Source organism: Nerophis ophidion, linkage group LG12, assembly GCF_033978795.1.
Source record: "Nerophis ophidion isolate RoL-2023_Sa linkage group LG12, RoL_Noph_v1.0, whole genome shotgun sequence".
Lineage (NCBI taxonomy): Eukaryota > Metazoa > Chordata > Actinopteri > Syngnathiformes > Syngnathidae > Nerophis > Nerophis ophidion.
The window spans coordinates 35,823,292-35,849,863 of NC_084622.1; the positions used below are offsets into that span (position 1 = coordinate 35,823,292).

Genomic DNA, 26,572 nt, shown 5'->3' on the forward strand with positions numbered 1-26,572 from the left:
CCTTAACGTAGTCCGAGGTCACATTGTTATGGGAGACGCACTGCATCCTATCAGTAAGATAAGAGTTAAACCAAGACAGGGCTATGTCTGACATACCAATTCGTGTTTTGATACGTTCTAATAAAATATTATGATCGACGGTATCGAAAGCAGCGCTAAGATCGAGGAGCAGCAACATAGATGACGCATCAGAATCCATCGTTAGCAATAGATCATTAGTCATTTTTGCGAGGGCTGTCTCCGTAGAGTGATTTGCCCTGAAACCGGATTGAAAGGTTTCACATAGATTGTTAGACGCTAAGTGTTCATTTAACTGGTCCGCAACGATTTTTTCGAGGATTTTTGAAATAAAGGGAAGGTGAGACACCGGTCGGTAGTTTACCATGAGGTCAGGATCGAGGTTAGGTCTTTTAAGAAGAGGATGAATAACCGCTTTTTTGAATGCTAGGGGAACAGTGCCCGAGGAAAGTGATAAGTTTATAATATTTAGCACTGATGGACCTAATAATACAAAGAGCTCCTTGATAAGTTTCCCAGGAAGAGGGTCAAGTAAACACGTTGTTTGTTTTATTCCATTTACACGTTGTAACAATTCCTCTAATGTTATTTCCTCAAAACGAGAGAAACTATTTTGGAGGGCAGTATCCGCCGTATATACAATCGTATCTGTGTTAATAGAACCCAGTTGTAGCTGGGACGCATTGTCTTTAATCTCCTTTCTACTGACTTCAATTTTCTTATTAAAGAATTGCATAAAGTCATCAGCTGAGTGGGTGGAGCTACTGGAAGGGGTCCCTTGTTGGGTTAGCGATGCTACCGTACTAAACAAAAATTTAGGATCGTTTTTCCTACGGTGGATGAGATTTGAGTAATATTTAGCTTTAGCTAAGGTAAGCATGCGTTTATAAGTTATTAAACTATCACTCCATGCTTGATGGTGCACCTCAAGTTTAGTCGTGCGCCATTTGCGTTCCAGCTTTCTACATAATAATTTCTGAGCTCTAGTTTCTTCTGTAAACCACGGGGTACGCTTTTTTGGAGCCTTTTTTAACTTTAGCGTTGCTATGTTATCAATGGTTTCGCGCAGGGCGTCGTTAAAGTTGTTAGTGAGGTTATCAATAGAGCCCACATACTTTGGGAAAGGTGCCATTACCGAGGGCAGTAGGTCAGCAAGAGTTGTCGTTGTGGCCGTATTAATGTTGCGGCTGCTATAGCAGTTATTATTATTATTATTAGTTTGACAAACATGCGTCTGAACCTCGAATTTTATAAGGTAATGATCGGACAATACTTTAGTATACGGGAGTATCGTAACTTTGGAAACGGTGATACCCCTGACAAGCACTAGGTCTATCGTATTACCGTTGCGATGCGTGGGTTCATTTATTATTTGTGTAAGACCACAGCTATCAATTATAGTCTGGAGCGCTACGCACGGTGGGTCCGATGGGGTATTCATAAGGATATTAAAGTCCCCCATTATGATTATATTATCGGCGTGCGTCACTAGATCAGCAACGAACTCTGAGAATTCATTGAAAAAGTCAGAATAGGGCCCTGGGGGGCGGTAGATAACAGCCAGTTGTAGAGGCAGCGGTGTGACAGCCCTCATAGTAAGCACCTCAAACGATTTATATTTATTATTTATGTTATGACTAAGGTTAAAGTTTTCGTTGTATATTAGTGCGACCCCCCCACCCCTTTTAAGGGGACGGGCAATATGCGCATGTGTAAAGTTAGGAGGACATGCCTCATTTAGCGCAAAAAAATCGTTTGGTTTAAGCCAGGTTTCGCTGAGACCGATGACGTTAAGATTGTTGTCTCTGATGATATCATTAACTAACAACGTTTTGGGAGACAATGATCTTATGTTTAAAAAACGTATATTATAGGTAGTGCGCTATTTTAGGGAATTTTTGATCAAATTATCCGTAGTAGCAATATTAATAATGTTGTGTTTATTATGCCCAGTGCTTTTAGTATAATTACGACCATATCTAGGAATTGATACGACGGGAATTTTCCAATTGTTTGTTTGTTGCTTTGATAAACTGCACGCATCATAGTTTGCCAACTCAGTAGAACGCATGTTCCGATTGTTTGTTTGTTGCTTTGATAAACTGCACGCATCATAGTTTGCCACCTCAGTAGAACACATGTCCAACTCTGAAACAATCAAAGCAGAAAAAACTTGTTCTAATTTAACTGACTCCTTACCCAGACCAGTAGTCTCGCATCTTCTATTTAAATCCGGCTTATATATATATATATATATATATATATATATGTCTGTATATATATGTGTATTTATATATATATATATGTATATATATATATATATATATATATATATATATATATGTATATATATATATATACACACATATGTATATATATATATATACACACATATATATATATATATACACACATATATATATATACACATATATATATATATATATATATATATATATATATATATATATATATGTGTGTAGGTGTGGGGAAAAAATATATATGTATGTATGTATATGTGTATATATATATATATATATATATATATGTGTAGGTGTGGGGAAAAAATATATATGTATGTATGTATATGTGTATATATATATATATATATATATGTATATGTGTGTTTATATATGTGTATATGTGTGTGTATATATATATATGTATTTATATATGTATATATATATTAGGGCTGGGCGATATTGCCTTTTTTTATTACTGCAATATACGATCTATTTCTCGGTATTTTGCCTTAGCCTTGAATGAACACTGGATACATAAAATCACAGCAGTATGGATGATTTTATATGTCTACATTTAAACATTTTTGTTCATACTACACTAATATATGCTACTTTTAAACATTCATGCTGAGAAGGAAATCACAAGTAAGTCAATTTACCAAAACTGTATTTATTAAAGTTATTAGTAGTTGTCATATATATATATATATATATATATATATATATATATATATATATATATATATATATATATATATATATATATATATATAGTTTGTAGTACAGTTTTTTTCTTGATGGGACCATTTTGTTCATATATTATTCAACATTTGAAAAAATGCAAACGGTAAGGTTAGTGTTTGAATGTATTTATCTATATATTCATGGAGTGCGGGTCTTGTTGTGAATTTAGTTTTTGAGATGCTCTGCAATAACCTTCATGAAAAAGGTTTCAAGACAACTTCAAAATGTGTTATACTTTATACATAATATTCCAGTCAACAACTTTTACTCGACCAAAATGTTGAAGAATTTACTCGACTAAAATTAAATAAATCTAAATGATTAAAATATAACTAACAGTAAATAAAAAAAGCGCTTTCAAAATTAACACTGTGGGGAACTCATGCATCTTTGCATGCGCAACCCTTAATATAGCACAATGTTCTCTACTGCTGACCTCTGTGTCTGATCCCGCTGTGGAGACCTGCCCATTTCATTAGCATTTTGGAGCAGTGAGCCTGGCTTTAGAGGCAATATCCTTGTCAGCAGATTAATCTAATACTTTACCATTTAGAGACCCTACATACATCACACACAAATGATACAAAATGACTGATATAGACAAATATGAGTATGTTCCATATTTTCAAGAAAAATGGTTATACACAGGGTGCTAACACACTTAAAGGACATTGTCAAATTAACTGAAGAGGAACTTCCTTTTGGCAGTAATGCAACCTTATGTCCTGTTTGGTTCCAAGTCCAGTTATCACTAGGTCATTCTGCCTAGTAATTCCTTGTTTTAGTACAGTTATTGCCTTGTCCTTTTTAGTAACCAAGTTCTGCTTTTCTAATTAGCGAGGTAGCGAGTAAACCTATGTGTTAAAAGTGGAAGAGAGAAGTGTGTCACGCTTCATGCATTTATTAGGAAATCAAATAACAGCGGTCATGAAAGGTAAAGTATTCGCTGTGCAAGACAGATCTGCTACCACAAACCCAGAGAGTGTGTATTACCACTGCATGCAAGGCATGCAAAAAACCTCAACAACTTAGTTGCGACCCAACTTTTGTCACGTCTATAAGTGCTAAGAAGACAGAGGTTAGAGACATTATTCTCTGTTACTTTGCCTACCTGGTGAAATACCCAAACCAGTGATGTATAAAGTGTGGCGCGTGGAATAAAACCATTGCACATTGTAGAAATGATGAACGTCTCTTCCTATCAGCGGGAAAGGACACACAAAAAATGAAAACGAAATGCTTCTGCTACTGTTTATTTTTTTATTTATTTTTTATTTTATTTTATTTTTTTCAATTTTGAAGTCTTCCTGACCACTTATTGTGATCACAACTCCAGAAGAGTTTTTTGATATCTTCAAACTGCTCTTGTGGGAGGCACAGATTTGCTTAAAAAAAGCTAATAGGAATGCCGTTAGCCTCTCGGCTACCAAAAAAATCGAACTATTTAAGTGAATAGAGCCCTATACTTTATCAATAAAGTCAAGTCATTGACCGGCTAGCTTGACCACCACGCATATATAATGGGAAGGATGTGATAAAATCAATAAACTCCCAGCAAATCCTGAAATCTAATGTCTGCTTGTAAATTTAAAATAGAAAAAGTGCATTCTTGACTGCGTAGGTTTATTCCGGGCACTCCGGCTTCCTCCCACCTCCAAAGACATGCACCTGGGGATAGGCTGATTGGCCCTAGTTTGTGAATGTGAGTGTGAATGTTGTCTGTCTATCTGTGATGGCCATGCGATGAGGTGGTGACTTGTCTAGGGTGTACCCCGTCTTTCGCCCGAGTGAAGTTGGGATAGGTTACAGCACCCCCCGCGACCCAATAAGGGACAAGCGGTACAAAATGGAAGGATGGAAGTTGTGGTCAGTTGGGAAAATGTGATTGATAGCAGAACACAATAATGACAAACTTTTACCTTTTCTTCAACGTTTGTTCGATTGAACAGGCAGTCATTCCAGTGAGAGTCACAACAATCTCAATTGACAGGCTCCAGCATTTTTTCCCCCATAAGATTTGAAAGTATAAAGTAAAAGCTAATCCTAATCCTTGTCCTATTTTAGGTTGGGACAAGCACTCATATGGTTACCATGGAGATGACGGCCACTCCTTCTGCTCCTCTGGGACTGGCCAACCTTATGGCCCAACTTTCACCACTGGTGATGTGATTGGCTGTTGCGTTAACCTCATCAACAACACTTGCTTTTACACCAAAAATGGCATCAGTTTAGGTCAGTGGAATATGATGAACATGATTTATAAAATAATGTTCTCAAAATTCCTTGTTGCCTTCTTGAAATCATCATGCGTATTATTGAAATGTTTCCTTTTGCTTTCAAAGGTGTGGCATTCACAGACCTTCCGGTAAGTATTTTGTATCTCATAAGTGCTTTGACTTTGACTTTTATTAAAAAACTCTTGTGCCATTCACTAGAGGTGGAAATCTTGGGGAACCTTACAATTTGGTTATGATTACGATTTAGGTGCTACGATTCGATTAAAAAATGATAATTTATGCAGCTTTAGTTTATGTATATTGATGCGGTTTTATATTTATCACTTGCAACTTTAAAAAACAGTGCATTGTGCATCCTCACATTGATGGAAATATGTGCAAAACTGGAACACAAGTGCCCTGAATAAAGGAGCTGGTCCGAACTCTCGGTTATGTGGCTCGCTGCGGTCAACCAAATTTTACAACTGTCAGCATTACGTTATTCACAATTAATAAATCAATTATTGATTATTGATGTTTACTAATCAAATTTATAATCGTCCATGTCGGAATGGCGATGCATCTAAAAATGTATTATTTCCCTACCTTTACCATTAACCGTCATGTAAGCATATCTTCATTCTGAGATTATTGGGTAATTTGTTTGTTTCCGTAGCTAAACAATGTTTAAAGTTGACCTTATTTTAAAAAGTATGGTACTTTATTTTTTTTTTGGTTAGTGTTTTTTGCAAGCATCAACTGGATCAGCTTGCTGTAACACTAAACAACTGTTCAAGCAGCGCACATTATTATAATGATGGTTTGCTAAACAAACCTAGTGGATTTTTTGATCTATTCATGATAGCAACACTTAATTTAGATGAAACTGAAACAACTTTCTAATTCAGCAAATGTTCTACTTTCCTGTTGAATCAGCCCAATCTGTATCCCACTGTGGGACTTCAAACTCCTGGTGAGATTGTTGATGCAAACTTTGGACAGCAGCCATTTGTCTTTGACATTGAGGACTACATGAGTGAATGGCGAGCTAAGATCCATGGTATGATCGCTCGCTTTCCAATAGGAGAACGATTGGGTGACTGGCAAGCTGTCCTGCAAAAGTAAGTTACCTTTTGTAAATGTCAAGTCAAGGTATATGAGTTTACAGTGGTTACGGAAAGTAGATAGATAGATAGTACTTTATTGATTCCTTCAGGAGAGTTCTTCAGGAATATTAAAATTCAAGCAGCAGTGTACAGAATTGAGATTGAAGTATTCAGAACCCTTTAAATGGTTCACTCTTTGTTTCATTGCTGCCATTTTATTTCTCATTAATGTACACTCAGCACCCCATCTTGACAGAAAAACACAGAAATATAGTTTTCCCAAATATATTAAAAATAAAAAAACTCAATTCACATGAACGTAGGTATTCAGACCCTTTGCTCAATACTCTGTTAATGCACTTTTGGCAGCAATTATAGCCTTTTTTCATCCAGGATGTCTTTGGATATTGCTGCATTCATTTTAGTCTCGTCAGGGTAGTGACCAAGAACCTGATGGTCACGCTGTCGGAGCTACAGCATTCCTCTGTGGAGAGGGAAGAACCTTCCAGGACAATAACCATCTCTGCAGCAATCCACCAATCAGGCCTGTATGGTATAGTGGCCAGACGGTAGCCATTTCTTAGTACAAATTTAGCTAAAATGCACCTGAAAGACTCTCATACCATGAGAAACAAAATAATATGGTCTGATGAGACAAAGATTAAACTCTTTGCTGTAAATGCCAGGCGTCTTGTTTTGAGGAATTCAGGCACCGCTCATCACTGGGTCAATACCATATCTACAGTGAACCAGGATTTCATCAGAAAGAACTGGGAGACGAGTCAAGATAGAGGAAAATATATATGCAGGAGAATGCAGGGACATCCTGGTTGTAAACCAACGCTTCCCGTCCAATCTAATGGAGCTTGAGAGGTGCTGCAAAGAGGAAGAGCCAAGCTTGTTGCATTGTATTCAAAAAGACTCAAGGCTGTAATTGCTGCCAAAGTTGCATCAACAAAGTGTTGAGCAAAGGGTCTGAATACTTATATACATGTCTTTTTTTATTTATTTTTTTTTTCAAATAAATTTGCTAAAAAATCTACATATCTGTTTTTTTCGGTCAAGTTGCTGAGTGTTCATTAATAAAAACTAAATTAACTTTTTTGATTTTAGCAAATTGCTGCAACGAAACAAAGAGTGAACAATTCAAAAGCGTCTGAATACTTCCCCTATTTAATGATTTTTATATTTTTTCTTCAGTATGGTTTCCAGCTACCTAGTCCACCACGGATATTATTCCACTGCCACAGCTTTTGCCAGAGCTACCGAGACCATGATACAAGAAGACCAGACATCTATAAAGAACAGACAGAGTATGTATATGAAGTACACACACAAATCCATTTCTTTGACAGCTGGGTCTCATTGTAAAGTACTTTGGGTTTATAGATAATCGCTGCATAAAATCGAATTCATTATTGTTATAATTTAACTAAGATATTTATTAATGATGAGAAAAATGACGCCTCAGTGAGTGTATGACACACTCACTACCTGCATTGACACCAGTGGTCATCCGCTTTCATGGATTAAAAATGTCACTAAATTTAGATTAAAAAGGTCACTACATTTGATAAATGAATATTTCATTGTTGTTAGAGCTGGGACAATAAAACGAAACACAGTATCACTCCTTGTGATTTATAAGGCATCCATGCTTCGGTATCGTTTGACCAATCATCCATTCATCCGTCCATCTCCTCCCGCTTATCCGAGGTCGAGTCGCGGGGGCAGCAGCCAAAGTAGGGAAGCACAGACTTTCCTCTCCCCAGCCACATTTTTCAGTTCTTCCCGGGGGATCCCGAGGCGTTCCCAGGCCAGCCAGGAGACATAATCTTCCCATCATGTCCTGGGTTTTCCTGTTGTCTCCCACCGGTCGGACGTGCCCCAAACACCTCCCTAGGGAGGCGTTCGGGTGTCATCCTGACCAGATGCCCGAACAACCTCATCTGGCTCGTCTTGATGTCATATTTAACATATTTTCTGTATTTTCCTTGGTACGTGTCCTTCATTACCGAATAAGATAACTACTAACTCTTTAATTTCTACTATTACACATTCTGGTAAAGTGTGAAAATGTTAAACACAAAACGTAAATTATGAACATGTTAAACACATTTGTTCTTACTTATTGGAAAATGGTAAGGTATGAATATGTTAAACACAAAACATAAGCACAGTAATTGCTGAGACATGGAAATGTTGTCGAATTGAAATAGGATCTGCTTCTTCCGAATCCTTTTCAGATAGTGAATTGAGTGATGTTATATAATGTAGTTCTGTCAAACATGTTTGAAATAAACAAAATCTTTATTATTATTATAACCATACCTCCGTTGCTGCTTTGCCTCTAAATGCACAATATTGGTAGGACAATGTGAAGCCTTTATTCATTAGAAGGTATAAAAACCCTGGTTTTACCGGACAATTTAATGGGTTTAGTGAATGCAACAAGGCAAACATGTTTAACTCTCTTATAATTACCACTTTACTTTTTAGCATGTGTTTTGCTGAATTTCCCCCGGGGATCAATTAAGTACTTTCTATTCTATTCTATTCTATTCTATAACACGCGTCTGATTTTATAGTGTAAATTACACTTGTTAATCTTTGCAAACAGGAATACAGAAACTGGTGCTGGAAGGACGTGTGGGTGAAGCCATCGAAGCCACTCAGCAACTTTATCCTGGCCTGTTAGAACACAACCCAAACCTTCTATTTATGTTGAAGTAAGATGGCATGTTTAAAGCTCGGAATGTATTATAAAAAACGTAACACCATTATGCTTTGTCCTCTAGGTGTCGTCAGTTTGTGGAAATGGTGAACGGTACAGACAGTGAGGTTCGCTGCTTGACCATTCGCTCTCCCAAGTCCCAGGGCAGTTACCCTGCCTCACCCAATCTTAGCCCTCGCCAGGGTGCTGGAAATTCACACTTGCACGCTGGAGGTAAACTTGCTTTTATAAGTTAAAACAGATGCATTTTCAGAAAGATGAATGCATGCATTTTTCTCCTTACCCAGGTGTAGACAGCCCAACCTGCAGTAACGGGGTGACTCCCACCAAAAAATCCAAGAGCCACAGCAGTGTTATTAGCAGCATCGTCAAATACCCCAGCACATCCTCCTCAGCCTCCTCATCAACCTCCTCCTCACCTTCATCCATCAACTACTCAGAGTCTAATTCCTCTGACTCCACCAAGAGCCAGCCACACAGTGCCAATAGCAACCAAGAAACCAGGTAGGAAAGCTCACTTGTTATCTGGTGTCAAGTAACTGGCTGGGAAAAAAACTAGTCAAAAAAATCAATATTGGTTAGTCAGTGTTCCATTAATTTAGGGCCTGATCTACTCAAGGTATGCATGTATTAAAACACGTCCAAACTTGATGGCATCCGCAAAGCTAAACCACAAAGCTTGTGCATGGATGAGTGCATCTCTTAAAGGGGAAGTGCACTTTTTTTGGAATTGTCTCATTCACAATCACCTATGTAAGAGAAGAACACGTTTTCTTTTTTTATGCATTTTAATTTGAAAAATACGCCACATATGAGATGGCTAACGTTAACTACAGTCTGGTACAATCGTCACTGCTTGATGCATAATGTAATTGTACATTGTCTTAATGAATAAATTAAATCCAATGGAAAATGCAGCTAATGGGAGTGCTCTATTGCGCCCATAAAGCACTCTAAAAAACCGGCAACAATACACCATTTACATCTCGTGACCGAAATATTACCAAATATTTGTGAAATTGTCTTTGACAAGGTGGTGACTTGTCCAGGGTTTACCCCGCCTACTGCCCAAATTCAGCTGAGATAGGCTCCAGCTACCTTTGCGACCCCGAAAGGGACATTCGGTAGAAAATGGATGGATGGATAGTGATATTGTAATTATAAGTGCTAATGCAGACTATCTATGTTTTGCTGCGTTGTGATCACAACTAGCTTATGCTGCTATATTGACATATTTTAACTTGGATATTAGAAGGTTGTTGCTATAAATGGAGACATTGGAAAACTTTGACATTCACCTTAGACCCGGTGAAAAAGATGGAAAAAAACGCTAGTTTGCGACCACTATTTTTTTTTATTTTTTTTACCTCCGGGTAGATTATGATTACTTCTTCATCTAAAGGGGAAGATATCAACATCCCCTAAGTCAGCTTTCCAGTGAGAGCATACATTGTATCGTAAGTGATTGTGTTATTGTGTTTGTAGTTTGTACTTTTTGTTTAGCACTTAGTAATATTAATGCTCATGTTTTGCAAAAGCTGGATCCAATTATCACAGCTTCTAAAACTTGCAGCTCATCCTCTGTCTATTCAGGCTCAAAAATATACTTTAAGGTTCTGGATCATCATTTGTCCCAAATTAGTCATTGTTGTCTCTCGTGAAGTCTGCCATGATTAGTGGTAGTAGTAGTAGTTGTTGTTGTTGGAGGAGGGAAAAGTTAAATTGCTACGTCGCTGTTCTCTTAAAATCACTAAAATACGTAAATATTGAATATTATTATGAATCTGCCTGTTACTACCTTACACATATACTTAAAACATGTACAGAAAACGTTCATAGAGGCTTTTGGTTGTTTTTGGAGCGATGTGTGTGTCGAATAGAGCGACTACCATTGTCTCCATTGTAGTTGACTTTTGCATTTATTTATGAGTTAGAATGCAAAAAAAAAAAAAAACGTATTTGTGCTTTTCTCACATAAAGATTGTGATTGATAGGCAAAATTCCCCCCAAAAGTGTGGTTACCCTTTAAATTAGTAAAATAGTGAGCAAAATCCATTAAGCGTGTTTTCCCTCATCCATATGAATAAATGCAGATTGTCAGAATGCACCAAGTACTGTGACATGGAGATAAATATGTGATCATCTCACGCCCGCAATGTGACTCATCAAGTCTGAAATTGTTTGCAGTTGCTGTTTTCGCATCTCTATTTAGCATGTTTAGAAAATACGAACAAGCTGGCACAGCTGTGCTCAAACGGTATGCCGCGGCCATTCTAGCAAGGAGGAGTTAGGCAATTCTCTGTGCATGTGTCAGCATACAGTATTTGGACTGTCGGAAATGATAAAAGCTGACATATCATACATCAATACAGCAATTCCATCTTTGAGCTGACGGATGACCTAAGGGCTGATTTGGAGACGGCAGAGACCTAAACAAATTATATCCTTTGTATAAAATTTTTTATAAAATTCCTGCAAAACTGGATTTTCTTGCATCTGGGTCCATCGTGGTGCAGTGCTGGTATCTCAGAGCTCACCTGTGGCATGCAAAAATTTGATTTGGTTTAAAAAAACACTGGACGAGCTTCTATATTGCTCAGAAATGTTGGTGCAGATTATAGTTGTGTGCTGCATGTTCCACAACAATAGCAAAACATTACGGGTTTGAGCATGAACCCATGGATGTGCAGTAAATGACTGTTTCCATGATTACAGCCGGTAAACACACACAAAAACTCATTTAAATAGTGGTTCTGCACCACTTTTGCTCTGCGCATGCGCAAACTTTTATAGTTGCAATCACTATTTAGCGCATGTTGTTTAGGATCTTAGATTAGGGCCTTAGTGTAATGTATGTGACTATGCAAACCGAAAAGTATATTTAAAATTACCTAATTATTTTATATTGATTTCAAGATTGTGCAGCTGCATTTTAATATGATGTTGACATTTGATGGTGTAATCTGTGCATTAATACTTATAATACACAATGTAGACAATTACAGAAGATTTGATCTTTGTAAGATGATTAAAATGTTAACATTTTAAGTGATGGATCATATTTTGCCACGATTCCAATCTTTCTGTTTCCTGTTTGTATTTGGTTATTTCTGTTTAGTGACAGTGAGATGGAAATAGAAGCAGAACACTACACTAATGGGATTGTTGAGGTCTCGTCTGCTCGGATCATGAACGGCACATATAAACATGAAGAAATCCTTCAGCCTGACGACAACAGCATTGGCAATGGAGTTACGGGTACGGAAATGTATTCAGTTGTGCAACACAAGAACTCAGTAACATTTTTCATGTTCTTTTTTGTGTTCTTTGCCAGTTGCTTACTCCCCTTGTTATGTCCATCAACCAACAAGAATCTTGCTTAATGTATGCATTTGTGTTTTCGCATGCGCGTCTGTCGCCAGAAGATGAGGGATATAGAACAAGCAGACAACTTTGTGGAGGGAACCAGGCAGCCACAGAGAGGATGATACAATTTGGGCGAGAGCTGCAAGCACTGAATGAAAAGCTGTGTCACGAATATGGCAAGAACACCACACACAAGAAGATGTTGCAGGTATACACACACACAGCTGTTCTACATCCGTTTAGACTGATGCAAGAACTGTGCCAAAGAGATTTATCCTGATGGCACTAGTTGAACTCCTGATGACAACGTTCTGTTCTACTGCTGGATCAAGATTAATTTGAAATATAAGATTAAAGCTGCTTGAGCTCTAAAATCGTAATAGGTCAGTTGTAACATTTTCTTTCAACAACACCTAGATCTGAGGAGTTATGAAAGACACAATTTGCTCCTCTTTTTGCTTCAGATACTTTGCATTTCCCAATTGCAGGCATGTGATTTTTCCGTTTATAGTCGAACATCTGTTTTTTTTTTATATCTGTAAAAATATAGAAAAATATTTTCCGTTTTTCCTTTCTTTTTTCTGACCTACAATTTGTGTTACAATCTTGAGCCGCCTCTTTGCCATACCCAACCCATACAACCCATTATCCATTCCGGTTAACGGCTGCCGTGGTAAAATCTACGGTTTTCTATTTAGAATTATTAACTTAAAAACCGAAGCTCCGTAGCGAAGCAACTTCTCAGGAAGGGGACAAAATATACGGGAAACATTAATGATGATTGGTTTGTTTATGAATAGGAAAATCCATGATTGGTTGGTTGGTTGGTTTACTATGATGAGTCACGATTGGTTAAGATTAGGTCAAAACATTACGGACAGGCCAATCAGAGGCAAGATAGGGGGGGGTCATCGAACCAGGAATGAAAATCTCAACATCCCAAATAGCGACGAGAAAGTTGGATAAGAGAAAAGGGGAATATTCAAGCGGGCGATTTATATATTAAAAACATTTAGCGGAAGATGACAAAGAGATTCTCTTCCTTTAGATTTTTCTTTTAGCGATGTAGATGATGTCCAGGAAACCCACAATGCGTCTACTTGGCCATATTTGGACAAATTAATGCGTCTGGATAAAACAATGCCCAACATTCATTTTAGTTGTTTACCATGTAAGCCCACACATTTGTGGCAGACATGTGATAACTTTTGCTACAGTATAGCCAGTCTAAATGCCAAATTTCATTTTCATTGGTGTTTTAGAACAAGACACTAGTTGACATTTTGTTCATTATTTCCATTGTTTATATTTTGACATTGAATAGTTGAATCATTTTGAAACAAAACAATATGACTGCAAGATATGTATTATTTCAAGGAAGTTGGCTAATAGAATAAACAATGTTTGCACTCTTTATGATTTTTTGCATTTGGAGCAGTTAGAAGGGTGTCAAAGAGACAGAAATTGGCTATACCATCCAAGGAAGAATCCACTAAAGCAGAAACAAAAAGGAAAATGCAAGCTGCTCAGAAATTTGCCATCAAGGCTCCTGTCAGATCCATCAAAGCAAAAATGCCAAAGTAATGTGCGAATTAACCAAAGTGATGTGTAAATATAAGTAAATAACTAGATGAACCATTTGTAGCTGCCGAAACACTAGTAAGGTTGTGTATGCTGTATAGAGTAGGCTAACCCATGCGGTTCCCATGGATGTGAACACAAGCTGTAATTACTATCCATCCATCCATCCATCCATTTCTACCGCTTATTCCCTTTTGGGGTCGCAATTACTAATTTAATCTAATTAGTAGTGACTAAATAAAGTAAATGACTGAAACAGACATAGTGATTAATTTGGATGAATGGGGTATGTATTTATGTAAACACTGTTGATAATTTTTCAATTCTTTAAACATTAAAACATATTAAATTGTGTTTTTTTGTGAATTATTTGCATGTAAAACTGCTGAAAAACCAGGAGCTTCAGGGGGTTTCCCCGTTGTCCCCCCACCTCCGGCCCCCAGACTCTCTGCTTATTTTCAGTCTTTTTCATTAAGTTTAATTCACATGCCTGCAATTGGATGTAATATATTAAGTTCTAAAGGAAGCTTTTTTATGTGTTTGTTTTTTATTGAGACTTTTAATTTAGCTTTTCAGATTAATGTTATGTGTATGTGTGCCACTTACTTAATGTTAATTTTAAACAGATTATTTTTTCCTTAGATGTCCCAACTTGGTGAAACTGGTTTCCTCTTTAAAGGAACTACAGTCATAATTCTATCACATATTCATAATAATCAATCATATATATATGTATATATATATATATATATATATATATATATATATATATATATATATATATATATATATATATATATACATATATATATACATATATATATACCGTATTCTTCGGAGTATAAGTTGCTCCGGAGTATAAGTCGCACCTGCCGAAAATGCATAATAAAGAAGGAAAAAAACATATTTAAGTCGCACTGGAGTATAAGTCGCATTTTTTGGGGAAATTTATTTGATAAAACCCAACACCAAGAATAAACATTTGAAAGGCAATTTAAAATAAATAAAGAATAGTGAACAACAGGCTGAATAAGTGTACGTTATATGACGCATAAATAACCGACTGAGAATGTGCCTGGTATGTTAATGTAACATATTATGGTAAGAGTCATTCAAACAACTATAACATATAGAACATGCTATACGTTTACCAAGCAATCTGTCACTCCTAATAGCTAAATCCCATGAAATCTTATACATCTAGTCTCTTACATGAATGAGCTAAATAATATTATTTGATATTTTACAGTAATGTGTTAATAATTTCACACATAAGTCGCTCCTGAGTATAAGTCGCACCCCCGGCCAAACTATGAAAAATATATATAGTCCGAAAAATACGGTGTGTATATATATATATATATATATATATATATATATATATATATATATATATATACATATATATATTTTTTTCCCCCAATCCATTATTTTTTGAAAGTCTTACAGAATCTTTTTTTGGGCCCCCCAAAAACAACACAATTTTTAACATGTAACATACTTAAAAAAAAAAACTAAAACACTTTTAGATAAGAAATATTGTATTGTATACGAACAATTCAATAGACTGTACTACCAAAAACCATCATAGTTTTATGAAGTAATTTAATAATAATGTACAGCATTTACCTTGGAGAGTGGACTCTACAGTACCACCTGTGAACTGCCTACCACTCAAATACACCATTAGCAGCTTTTCCATTTTTTTCATGGATTAATGTCCGCTATTTGGATAATATTTTAACATTATTGGCTGCTGTTATACTCATTGTGCTTCAGTATGGTGCAGGCTAGCAGCGATGCACTCCAACTGCTTTCTCAAGTTGGCTACACTCTCTGTCATGTTTTTTAATTTTTTATTTATTTAATTCGAATAATATTATCTACTTCTTCTCAGCATTGTCCTTCCACACTCACGTTCTTCCTTTCCGTACTTGGACAAACAAAGTTATGTTGATCTCTACCTATAAGATCACACTTGCAATTTTTGTTTGCAACTTCAAGCAAAACAATTAGCTGTGATAAGTTTATCTCAAAACACTCTAAAGTCGGGGTACAACTGCATTCTGTTTAACCCTGTGTCCCGGCTAATTACTGTTTGTCATTATTTGTGGTTATTATTCCCATAATAATGTCACAACCAGGGCAGTTTCTGGAAATTCTGGGCCCCTTAAAAGAATATCGGTGTGGGCCCTTCTACCTCATTCACTACCTGTGTGTGAGGCAGTGTGGGCCCTTCTAATTGTCATCATCCACCCCCCCCCCCAACCCCACCCCCACCCCCAAACAAAGGCAATGGTCACAATGTAACATCTTGTTTTGTATATTGACCCCTGTAAAGTCAATCTTTTTGGTAGGTTTGTTTTAGCTGAGAGCGAGATTTTCAACCAATATTTTAGAAAAAACATGAATATGGTTATAATTTAGTTTGTATTTGGCTGAATAAAATAAGTATTAAATTCTAAAGAAAAAAACGTGACTTACAACTTGGTGAAGAAGCCCTTGCTCGCGAGCACAGTTTGTCACCAGCATCGTTGTGTAAATCTGAGAGATTTTAGTTCTAATTTGAGTGCTTTATGAGCTATCAACTGTCTTATCAGCCATAATCTGTGGGATACTTTCGCTGAATATATAACAAATTAACAAATAAGTATGTTTTTCTCTGTAAAAATAAGACTGCCATAAAAATGATGTGTTTTTCATGTCTTTGTAAGGGGGGTAAATTTACAAAATTGTTTGTTTTAGAATCCTGTAATTCTCCGTATGTCCTAAAAAGTATTTATATTGGTGTATCGTATCATTTTACAATACTGAAATCAGTCTGGGTAATTTGTCAGTCAAAATCACTGTAATGTTGTTGAGGTTTTGTGTGTATGTCTTAATGCAGGATGCATTCAGTCTGTTAGCCTACTCTGATCCATGGAACTGCCCCGTGGGCCAGCAGTTAGACCCCACGCAGAGAGAGTCACTGTGCTCTGCACTCAACAGCGCCATTCTGGGTAAAGAAAAGCACTCACCGGTCATCTTTGTTGTGTCTACGATCAAAACACAGTCCGCTGTGTGTACTCTTAGGAATTGATCCCAAATTAATGTTGGTCAATTTATGTTGTTTTTATTGTCACATCTTAATGAGAAAACATACAAAGTAATATAGAGAATTGGAAACAACTCAGTAGTTAAACGTAAACATTTTCAGGAATACAGAAATAATGAAAGGAATGTGATGGATCATTTATGCGCGATTGCTGATGCATTTGGACTGAAATGTATTCTGACCTTGTGTTTTATCATTTCCAGAGTCCCAAAATCTGCCCAAGCAGCCTCCTCTGGTGTTAGCACTGGGTCAGGCTACCGAGTGCGTACAGCTCATGGCTCGGGTCCGATCTGGTTCCTGCTCCTTTGCCAGAGTAGACAACTTTTTGCTCTAGCCCATATGTTGGTAAGTATGCATTACACAAGAAAGTACAGGAAAAATTGAAAATGTATTTATTGTTTTGACAAAAATAAATCTTATAAAAACGTATGTATAAGCACACACACTGACACAGTAAGTTTCAAAAGTATTCTAATGATTTTGCTTTTACTCACCACCACATTTAAAATGTGATTGAAGTGAACACTTTCACTTTTATGAATATATTGCATATACCTCAATGTTCAGGGGTTCAAAAGTAACTGGAATATGTTTGTTTTAACTAATTTTAAATAAAACAGTAATGTTTTTAAAATTTGGATGTAGTTACCGATTTCTTGCAGTGTGGATCCCTGGACATCATTCAATTCTGAGTTTCATCCCAGCTTTGCCTTTGCCATTTGTATTTGCTGCTTGTGTATGTGCCTTGCTTCATTAATTTTTGTCTATGGCTCCTCCTCCATTTTATTAGAAATGTAAATGTTTTATTACCATAAACTAAAGACCTGGCAAATCATTTGAATAATCACTAATGGCCACATTACTAAGTAACCTGATCTAAAGTTAATAGTGAATGCTTACTTACAAAAACATATGAATCAAAGCAGTAAGGGACTGACAAAATAAAACCTAAATAAAAGCAGTAAGGGACTGACAAAATGGTGGATGTACCCTTTTTTTGTGAAAGAGATTGCACTTTAACCACGCCTCGATTGTTTTATTTCAAATGCATTATGGTGAAGTACACATGAGGTCCTCATTCTGAATTTATACCTATATTTTACGGAAATTAACACCTAAGTCTCTGACAGAGCACATGAAGAACACACGGTAGCAATAAAAAGATTAAATATAATTATTAAATGAAACCGTATTAAAAAAAGATAAATATTCTTTACTATATTCTTAGTCTATTCCTGTATTTCTTTGTGGAGTTTGCATGTTCTCCCCGTGACTGCGTGGGTTCCCTCTGGCTACTCAGGCTTCCCCCCACCTCCAAAGACATGCACCTGGGGATAGGTTGATTGGCAACACTAAATTGGCCCTAGTGTGTGAATGTGAGTGTGAATGTTGTCCGTCTATCTGTGTTGGCCCTGCGATTAGGTGGTGACTTGTCCAGGGTGTACACCGCCTTCCGCCTGAATGCAGCTGAGATAGGCTCCAGCACCCTCCGTGACCCGAAAGGGAAAAGCAGTAGAAAATGGATGGATGGATGGATGTTTTGCACACTGGAAGGTGCGGTGCAAGGGAGGGAGAAACATTGTGAGGATAAGTCTGAAAAATGAGAACCCTATACTGTTTAGTCATCACCATTAATTTCATATTAAATTAATCCATTCACAGGGCCTGCCCGTCACAATTACTCGCTTTCATTTATTTTTCTTACCTCATTCAGTAAAAAGTTGTCAAATTTCCGCCTCCGCCAATTGGTCCGTCAGCAAAACTTGGTGTACTGTCACTGCCGGCCCGCCACAACTCTTAGCGTTTGTTTGGGGCCACAACTACTCGTGAGGCCACATGATAAAAGGCCTTGGCTGTTGTAAAGATTTTTTTATTTATTTTAAAATTAGTTAGTTCTAATTTCATAAAAGTATAGCTAGATTAACATTTTTTTCTGTCAGTGTTCAATAATAAGGTTGTTTAAAAAAAATTAGGAATGTGTATAAAAACCTACGCCACCCCTTGGAAAAATGCAGAGATTTTATACATAAATGATAAATGGGTTGTACTTGTATAGCGCTTTTCTACCTTCAAGGTACTCAAAGCGCTTCAACACTACTTCCACACGTACCCATTCACACAAATATTCACACACTGATGGAGGGAGCTGCCATGCAAGGCGCTAACCAGCACCCATCAGGAGCAAGGGTGAAGTGTCTTGCTCAGGACACAACGGACATGGCGAGGTTCGTACTAGGTGGGAATTGAACCAGGGACCCTCGGGTTGCGCACGGCCACTCTCCCACTGCGCCACTCCGTCCCCCTTCCGTTAGTCAAAAACCTGTCTTGGAACTGTTCACTCAACACAGATGTCATAACTTCATGAAAGCTCACATGTATGCCTTAACACATCACCAATATTTAGGAAACAGGATGAGGTGATAAGAAAATTATAAATATAATTGCTATATTTGTGGCTGCATCGGACAAAGTTGTGTTTAAGTTCCACATCTGCATTTTATAGCACATAATTGTGGTGCATTCAAGGAACCTTGATTAATGTTTGAAACAGAGCTGTTATTTTTTAAAGACAATTTGGTTTATCCTCCAGTAGATGTACTAAATATACTAATTATTGTCAATTAATAATAATCCTACATAAATCAGCCAATCCATAATCCTGAACTTTACACTGTGAAGTAAAAGGAAACTCGACATTTATAATCATATTTAAATGAATATTTACAAGTTGAAAAGTTGCTAAAACTCACATTCTGGCTACTTTATAGTTTTGATTGATTGATTGATACTTTTATTAGTAGATTGCACAGTACAGTACATATTCCGTACAATTGACCACTAAATGGTAACACCCGAATAAGTTTTTCAACTTGTTTAAGTCGGGGTCCACGTTAATCAATTCATGGTAAACTTGTCAACACTGTTTTGTGAAAAAATAAATATAACACCAAATAATTAAGTGAGGTTTTGGGGTATTTTAGGGAGCCTTTAGCCCCGCTGAAAGACCCAATGATGCCACTGGTCCAAACATTTAATGAAGAAGACTTGATGAAACTAAGACATAAACATGCCATAGAGTGCACCACTTACTGATCTTCCAGGTTTATCACGTGGGGAAGACAGACATGTGTAGAACGCCCGATACAATAATCGATGATCACATTATGTGGCAGCGACGATGGGTTTAGGTCGGGTCACAAAGAAAATCTTGTGTAGGGCCACACAAAGCCTGTTCTTTAACATGTTCAAAGATATCATCTTTATCCTGAATGATGGTTGAAGCATTTGAGCGGCTTGGACCGGGCAGAAATTCAGCCAATCATGATTGGCTACTTTCTAAACATGTGGCACTGTCTAATTTCACATCCTTATTCACATTTACTATCCTTTTCGTTAACTCACTGCCATCAGAAGAATCTGGCTCACGGTTGGGGGATATACTGTAACAAAGAGAAAAAGTTACCTGAAAAGAACACGAGTGACGTCCTTTGTCAGTGAAGCAACGTGGTTGCCTTTTCTTTTATATTCATAATTAATCATTCATGGGAATGGATCGTGACTACAAATTGTCACGACACAAGGACTTAGAGGCCAAAAGCTAAACAATTGTCGTTTTTCGGGTACGTCTGGACCCAATTGCAGACGCCCTGTAGATCAGCAATTTTTATGAAAGATTTGAAAATATCTAATTTGCCAAAGGATGTCAAGCTTTTATTATGAATAGTTTTTTTGTTGTTGTTTTTTTTTTTACAAATGTTAGGTTAATTGGAGACTCTAAATTGCCTATGGGTGTGAATGTAACTGTGGAAGGTTGTTTGTTTATACCATATTGCATCGGTATATAAGCCGCAACCACAACATTTGAGGAGAAAAACTTTTTTTTTCATATATTAGCCGCAACGGTCTGTAAGCCGAAGAATATACGGGTACGTTATAAAATAAGATATTCACATAAAAATATTTTGAAAAACTTTATTTACATACACTTAATTGTTTCAAAATGGTCCCTGTAACACGGCACTAAAACTGCTGATCAAACAAAACAAAAAATCATTCATGTCTCTATTCATTCTCGAGGAGATGAATAAAATGTTCCATCCATCCATCCATTTACTACCGCTTATTCCCCTTGGGGTTCTCTTAAGGTTCAAGATGTTAAACAAGATTTTTCGTCCTTGTACTTTGTAAGAACTTTGAGTTTGAATAGTTTTGAAGTGGATCATTTTATTACAATGTTAAATTTCTTTGCTTAATCCAGGGCTGTCCAAACTTTTTCCACTGAGGGCCACACACGGAAAAATTAAAACATGCTGGGGCCATTTTGATATTTTTCATTTTCAAACCTAAACAAAATATATAGATTCTTTTTTTTTTACCTTTAGGACTCCCAGGGACCTTAGAGGGACTCCGTCTTTAACATGTTAAAAATAAGTCTAATTATTGTTTTCATTTTTTATACAACGCTTACAGTAAATCTCTCTACCAACTTCAGGTTGATATAGAGTTAAAAAAAAAAAAAGGTTTTATGCCTTTTCAGTTAAAGACAACTTTATTTTTTTATTGTAAAACTGAAATATGCAGTATTTCCCCCATTGCCCAAAACATTCAGAAAGCAATATGTTTGATCTGAAGTAATTGAAGCCCTAAAAAGATCAATAAAGCAGGACATCATTGATTTAAATGTATTATTATTTCTGAATAATCACAGTGAAAAAATAAATAAAATCCCACTAAATATCTGTGAGATCCAAAAGGTTCCCCACTCATAAAGTGATATGTTTTTATTATTATTTTTTTTACTTTCAACACTTAAGTTACGAGATCAACTTCAGATATATCTGTCGATTTTACGTTTGAACTATTATTTTGTTGGTTTTATGCTCTTTTGTCAAAGAAAACACTGTTTTTATATGGCAACCACACAGTACATGCACACAATATTTTCCACATAAAACATTATAAAGTGAAATATTTGAAGTAATTGGAGCCTTAAATAGGTAAATTAAAAAAAAAAAAATCTTTATTTTTTTCGCATTGGCGCTAAGAGCAAAATAAAGAAAAACAAACAGCCTGCATGGTAGCTTTGTGTGAACATTGCAACTTTTCCCTGTTAGATATCACCTCATTCTACTTTTTTTAGTGTTTTTATTTTTATTTTTGCAATAGCATTTCCAGAATGTGTGGCGGGCCACTAAACAATTAGCTGCGGGCCGCAAATGGCCCCCGGGCCGCACTTTGGACACCCCTTACTTAATCCATTCCATAATTTAGCGTTTAGCCAGGACTAATCCATTGATAAACTGTGCCGTTATACAAGCCTCAGGGCTCAAAGCTTGAGAAAAAAGTAGCTGCTTATAGTCTGGAAAATTAGATAAAGTCTATGATTGGCTTGCGACCAGTCTAGGGTGTACCTTGCCTTTCACCTGAAGTCTAGTGGGATAGGCTCCAGCTTACCTGTGACCCTAATGAGGACAAACAGTATAGACAATGAATGACTGAATGAAATATAATACCAAATTGCTGTTCTTTAACTGTCGTCTGTCTCCCCACAGGTTTCTATTCAGTGCACTGAGAGAGAGGGCGTGTCCTGCAGGTTGTCATGGCTACGGAGAAAAAAAGCATGCGTGTGATTGGTGTGTTTGGTTGACTATCAGAAGCGCAGCCGGTGGCCCTGACAAAAGAGCGGAGAGAAGGAGAGTAGAAAAGAAAGCTTCCTTTTTAATTTAGTATTATCAAATAAACGTGTGACACTATTTAAAGATGATTAATTACATTTTTTGTTTATTTAGACATTTTAGGTTTATTGTCACTTTGTTGTGCTCATATCCGACAAAAAGTTATTCATCATCCCCTTTTTTTAATGGGTGGATTTTTGCTCCCTTAAGAAATATTTCACTTATTTTAATTTCCACCATATCCTGCTCCACAATGCTTACAACGTATTCTAACACCTGTAGATCCCAATTACTAAGATAGAAGTTCCTGAAATATACATATGGGAGTGTATCCATGTTGCACTGTTAAACCAAACAAAGACGAGCACTATGCTAACCCAGTGTGATTAAGGTCAAAGGAAACAGAAGCTATATTCTGCCACTTACACCATTTTCTACTAATATTCCCAAACGACAATGTTGTTTAAAGCCAATCATGATGTATTGGGTGTCTGTTTTCTGAACCCTACTTGTCAATCAAATGCATCCTGTCTATTCTGCAGTGCGTGGTAGTAAGTAGAAATAATAAGAGGACTAATTGTTTTAATGAGTAAATGGCAACTGAATCAATGCATGGATAGAAATAATGTTTCTAATAACTAAGTCCTGTCATAAAAGGTGACATGATATAGACCACTATTGAGTGAATAATATCAATTGTAATGCAAAAATATAGCCTAAACCTGAAATGTGTGACTTGTAATATAGTCACATGACTGGAGGATTTATTATGCTGAAAGAACATTTTTTTTTTTTTTACCACTTTCTGCCATAATTATACTCTTAGGGTACTGTACATTTTGGGCATCTTGCTAGTGAACTCCACTTTCCCTCCAGAGACATAGATCAAGTCACCCTTGCCAACAAAAAGTAACTTAGATGACAGGATACAGTTATAAAAATATATTTTTTAAATAATTAAAAATATGAAATTACGAAAACAAAGACAATCTTAGTGGTAATCAATTTTTTTTAACTAAACATATGCCTGTATTAACAATGGCTTGATGTATCTATTTTTTCACCCTGACATGTGACACATGGATCCACTCCAAAGTATACTTCCACTCATTCAATATTTACAGGAGATATATTTATAGGTTTCATCACAGAATATGTGCTCAAGCATTTTTCATTTGAAACCTAATCGTCTCTTCTAATAGTCAAATAATTACTACAAGCAAACAGGCTTTTTAGTTGTTACTCAAGCAGAATTTTCCATTTCATCCCTAAAGTGAGCAAACTCCTCGCTATTGTGGTTGTTTGGGTACGGGTCTGCTTTGATCCCTGCATAAACATGACCACTGGTCTGTTCACTGACTCTTTGGGGACAAAAAGAGATTTTTCTAGAAGGTCCAAGGCCTCACAGAGGCATTGCACACCAAAGCAGTGCACAACCAATCTCCTATTGTGGTTTTTGATTTCATATTTAGTTTTAGAACAAACAGTAGGAAGGTTTTTTATTTTTTTTTTTATTTTAAGAGTTACTGTTACTACTTAGCATGACTTTGGAAAATCTCCTATAAAATAAAAAAAACATAATGGGGGGTGGGGAGGGGGGGGGGGGTGTACTGAAAATGTGTTAAAATAAAGAAATATTGTATTCTGTTTTGACAGAATTATTTTTATTAAAATACATCCATGAGCATACAACAGAAGCCTTTTTGTTTTATTGTCGTCCAAATTTGCATCTATTACTTGTGGACTCCCTGTGCTCCGAATGTCTTTGTCATTGTGTCACTGAGGCTATTACTTGGACTTTACTGACGTCACGATGTGTGTGGTGGTCAAGATAGCTCTGTTCTCAATGAGTCCTATGCGCCATTGAGCCTTTATCGAAGAAAAAAATGCCTTATGCTTGTTGTTGTCGGGTGAACACATCGCGAAAAGGATAAACGTTTCTTCGGAGTTCCTCGAGAGGTTATCACAAAAAGGACGGAAGAGTGCAAGATTTTACAAAACGATGTGAAAAGCAGCTCACATTCCTTTTACTAAAGGCAAAAATCATAAGTAAAGCGTTCAGCACACACACAATATTGAGATCTATAGTTTTATTTTGATAAAGACGGGGGAAAACAAGCTACTCGTAAACGGTGCGTGCAACAACAACAACAATCATGGCTTACTTAGACATGAAGTTGAATCAAGAAGTGCAATCCTGCCCGAGCAAAAATTATGCAAATCTTTTTTCGGAAAGGTATAGGGATCTATTCCATTGTATAGGGGGCTGCATGGTGTAGTGGGTAGAGCAGCCGTGCCAGAAACCTGAGGGTTGCAAGTTCGCTCCCCGCCTATTGACACCCAAATCGCTGCTGTTGTGTCCTTGGGCAGGACACTTCACCCTCGCCCCCAGTGCCGCTCACACTGGTGAATGAATGATGAATGAATGATAGGTGGTGGTCGGAGGGGCCGTAAGCGCAAACTGGAAGCCACGCTTCCGTCAGTCTACCCCAGGGCAGCTGTGTAGCTTACCACCACCAGGCGTGAATGAATGATGGGTTCCCACTTCTCTATGAGCACTTTGATCATCTAGTAATAGAAAAGTGCAATATAAATTAAATTTAATATTATTATTATTATTGTTATAATTTAAATGTGTTGTTTATATCTTCTTTTGTACTCTGATAGTCAACTGACGGGACGCTCACATAATTCCGTTTAGATGAAGAATCAATCTCAATGGGTTGACCACCACTGGTTTTCACTTCTGGGAAGAAGTCACGTGACGGAATACCAGCAACTGGCTGATTTATTATTAATCCTGAAGCACATTCTACAAACCCCGTTTCCATATGAGTTGGGAAATTGTTTTAGATGTAAATATAAACGGAATACAATGATTTGCAAATCCTTTTCAATTTATATTCAGTTGAATGCACCACAAAGACAAGATATTTGATGTTCAAACTCATAAACTTAATTTTTTTTGCAAATAATAATTAACTTTGATTTTCATGGCTGCAACACGTGCCAAAGTAGTTGGGAAAGGACATGTTCCCCACTGTATTACATCACCTTTTAACAACACTCAATAAACGTTTGGGAACTGAGGAAACTAATTGTTGAAGCTTTGAAAGTGGAATTATTTCCCATTCTTGTTTTATGTAGAGCTTCAGTTGTTCAACAGTCCGGGGTCTCCGCTGTCGTATTTTACGCTTCATAATGCGCAACACATTTTCCATGGGAGACAGGTCTGGACTGCAGGCGGGCCAGGAAAGTACCCGCAGTCTTTTACTACGAAACAGCGTGGCTTGGCATTGTTTTGCTGAAATAAGCAGGGACGTCCATGATAATGTTGCTTGGATGACAACATATGTTGCTCCAAAACCTGTATGGACCATTCAGCATTAATGGTGCCTTCACAGATGTGTAAGTTACCCATGCATTGGGCACTAATACACCCCCATACCATCACAGATGCTGGCTTTTGAACTTCGCGCCTATAACAATCCGGATGGTTATTTTCCTCTTTGTTCTGGAGGACACCACGTCCACAGTTTCCAAATATAATTTGAAATGTGGGCTCGTCAGACCACAAAACACCTTTCCAATTTGCATCAGTCCATCTTAGATAAGCTCAGGCCCAGCGAAGCCAGCGGCGTTCCTGGGTGTTGTTGATAAATCAATCAATCAATCAATGTTTACTTATATAGCCCTAAATCACTAGTGTCTCAAAGGGCTGCACAAACCACTACGACATCCTCGGTAGGCCCACATAAGGGCAAGGAAAACTCACACCCAGTGGGACATCGGTGA

General features: G+C 37.0%; 1 protein-coding gene across 2 annotated transcripts in view; it reads left to right on the forward strand.

Moving 5' to 3' along the window:
- The window catches only part of ranbp10 (RAN binding protein 10), a 55,634-nt gene extending 32,773 nt beyond the window's left edge, over positions 1–22,861 (forward strand). The window contains exons 4-15 of one of the 2 annotated variants that reach the window (XM_061917465.1): positions 5,070–5,237; positions 5,348–5,370; positions 6,158–6,342; positions 7,528–7,640; positions 8,948–9,056; positions 9,126–9,274; positions 9,349–9,565; positions 12,180–12,319; positions 12,484–12,635; positions 16,896–17,007; positions 17,306–17,447; positions 22,655–22,861. In XM_061917465.1, the coding sequence (XP_061773449.1) occupies positions 5,070–5,237; positions 5,348–5,370; positions 6,158–6,342; positions 7,528–7,640; positions 8,948–9,056; positions 9,126–9,274; positions 9,349–9,565; positions 12,180–12,319; positions 12,484–12,635; positions 16,896–17,007; positions 17,306–17,436 (1,499 nt within the window). In that variant the 3' untranslated portion in view covers positions 17,437–17,447; positions 22,655–22,861. The remainder of the gene's footprint in view (positions 1–5,069; positions 5,238–5,347; positions 5,371–6,157; positions 6,343–7,527; positions 7,641–8,947; positions 9,057–9,125; positions 9,275–9,348; positions 9,566–12,179; positions 12,320–12,483; positions 12,636–16,895; positions 17,008–17,305; positions 17,448–22,654) is intronic. The other variant, XM_061917466.1, reaches the window with a different exon arrangement.
- Positions 22,862–26,572: the final 3,711 nt, after the last annotated feature.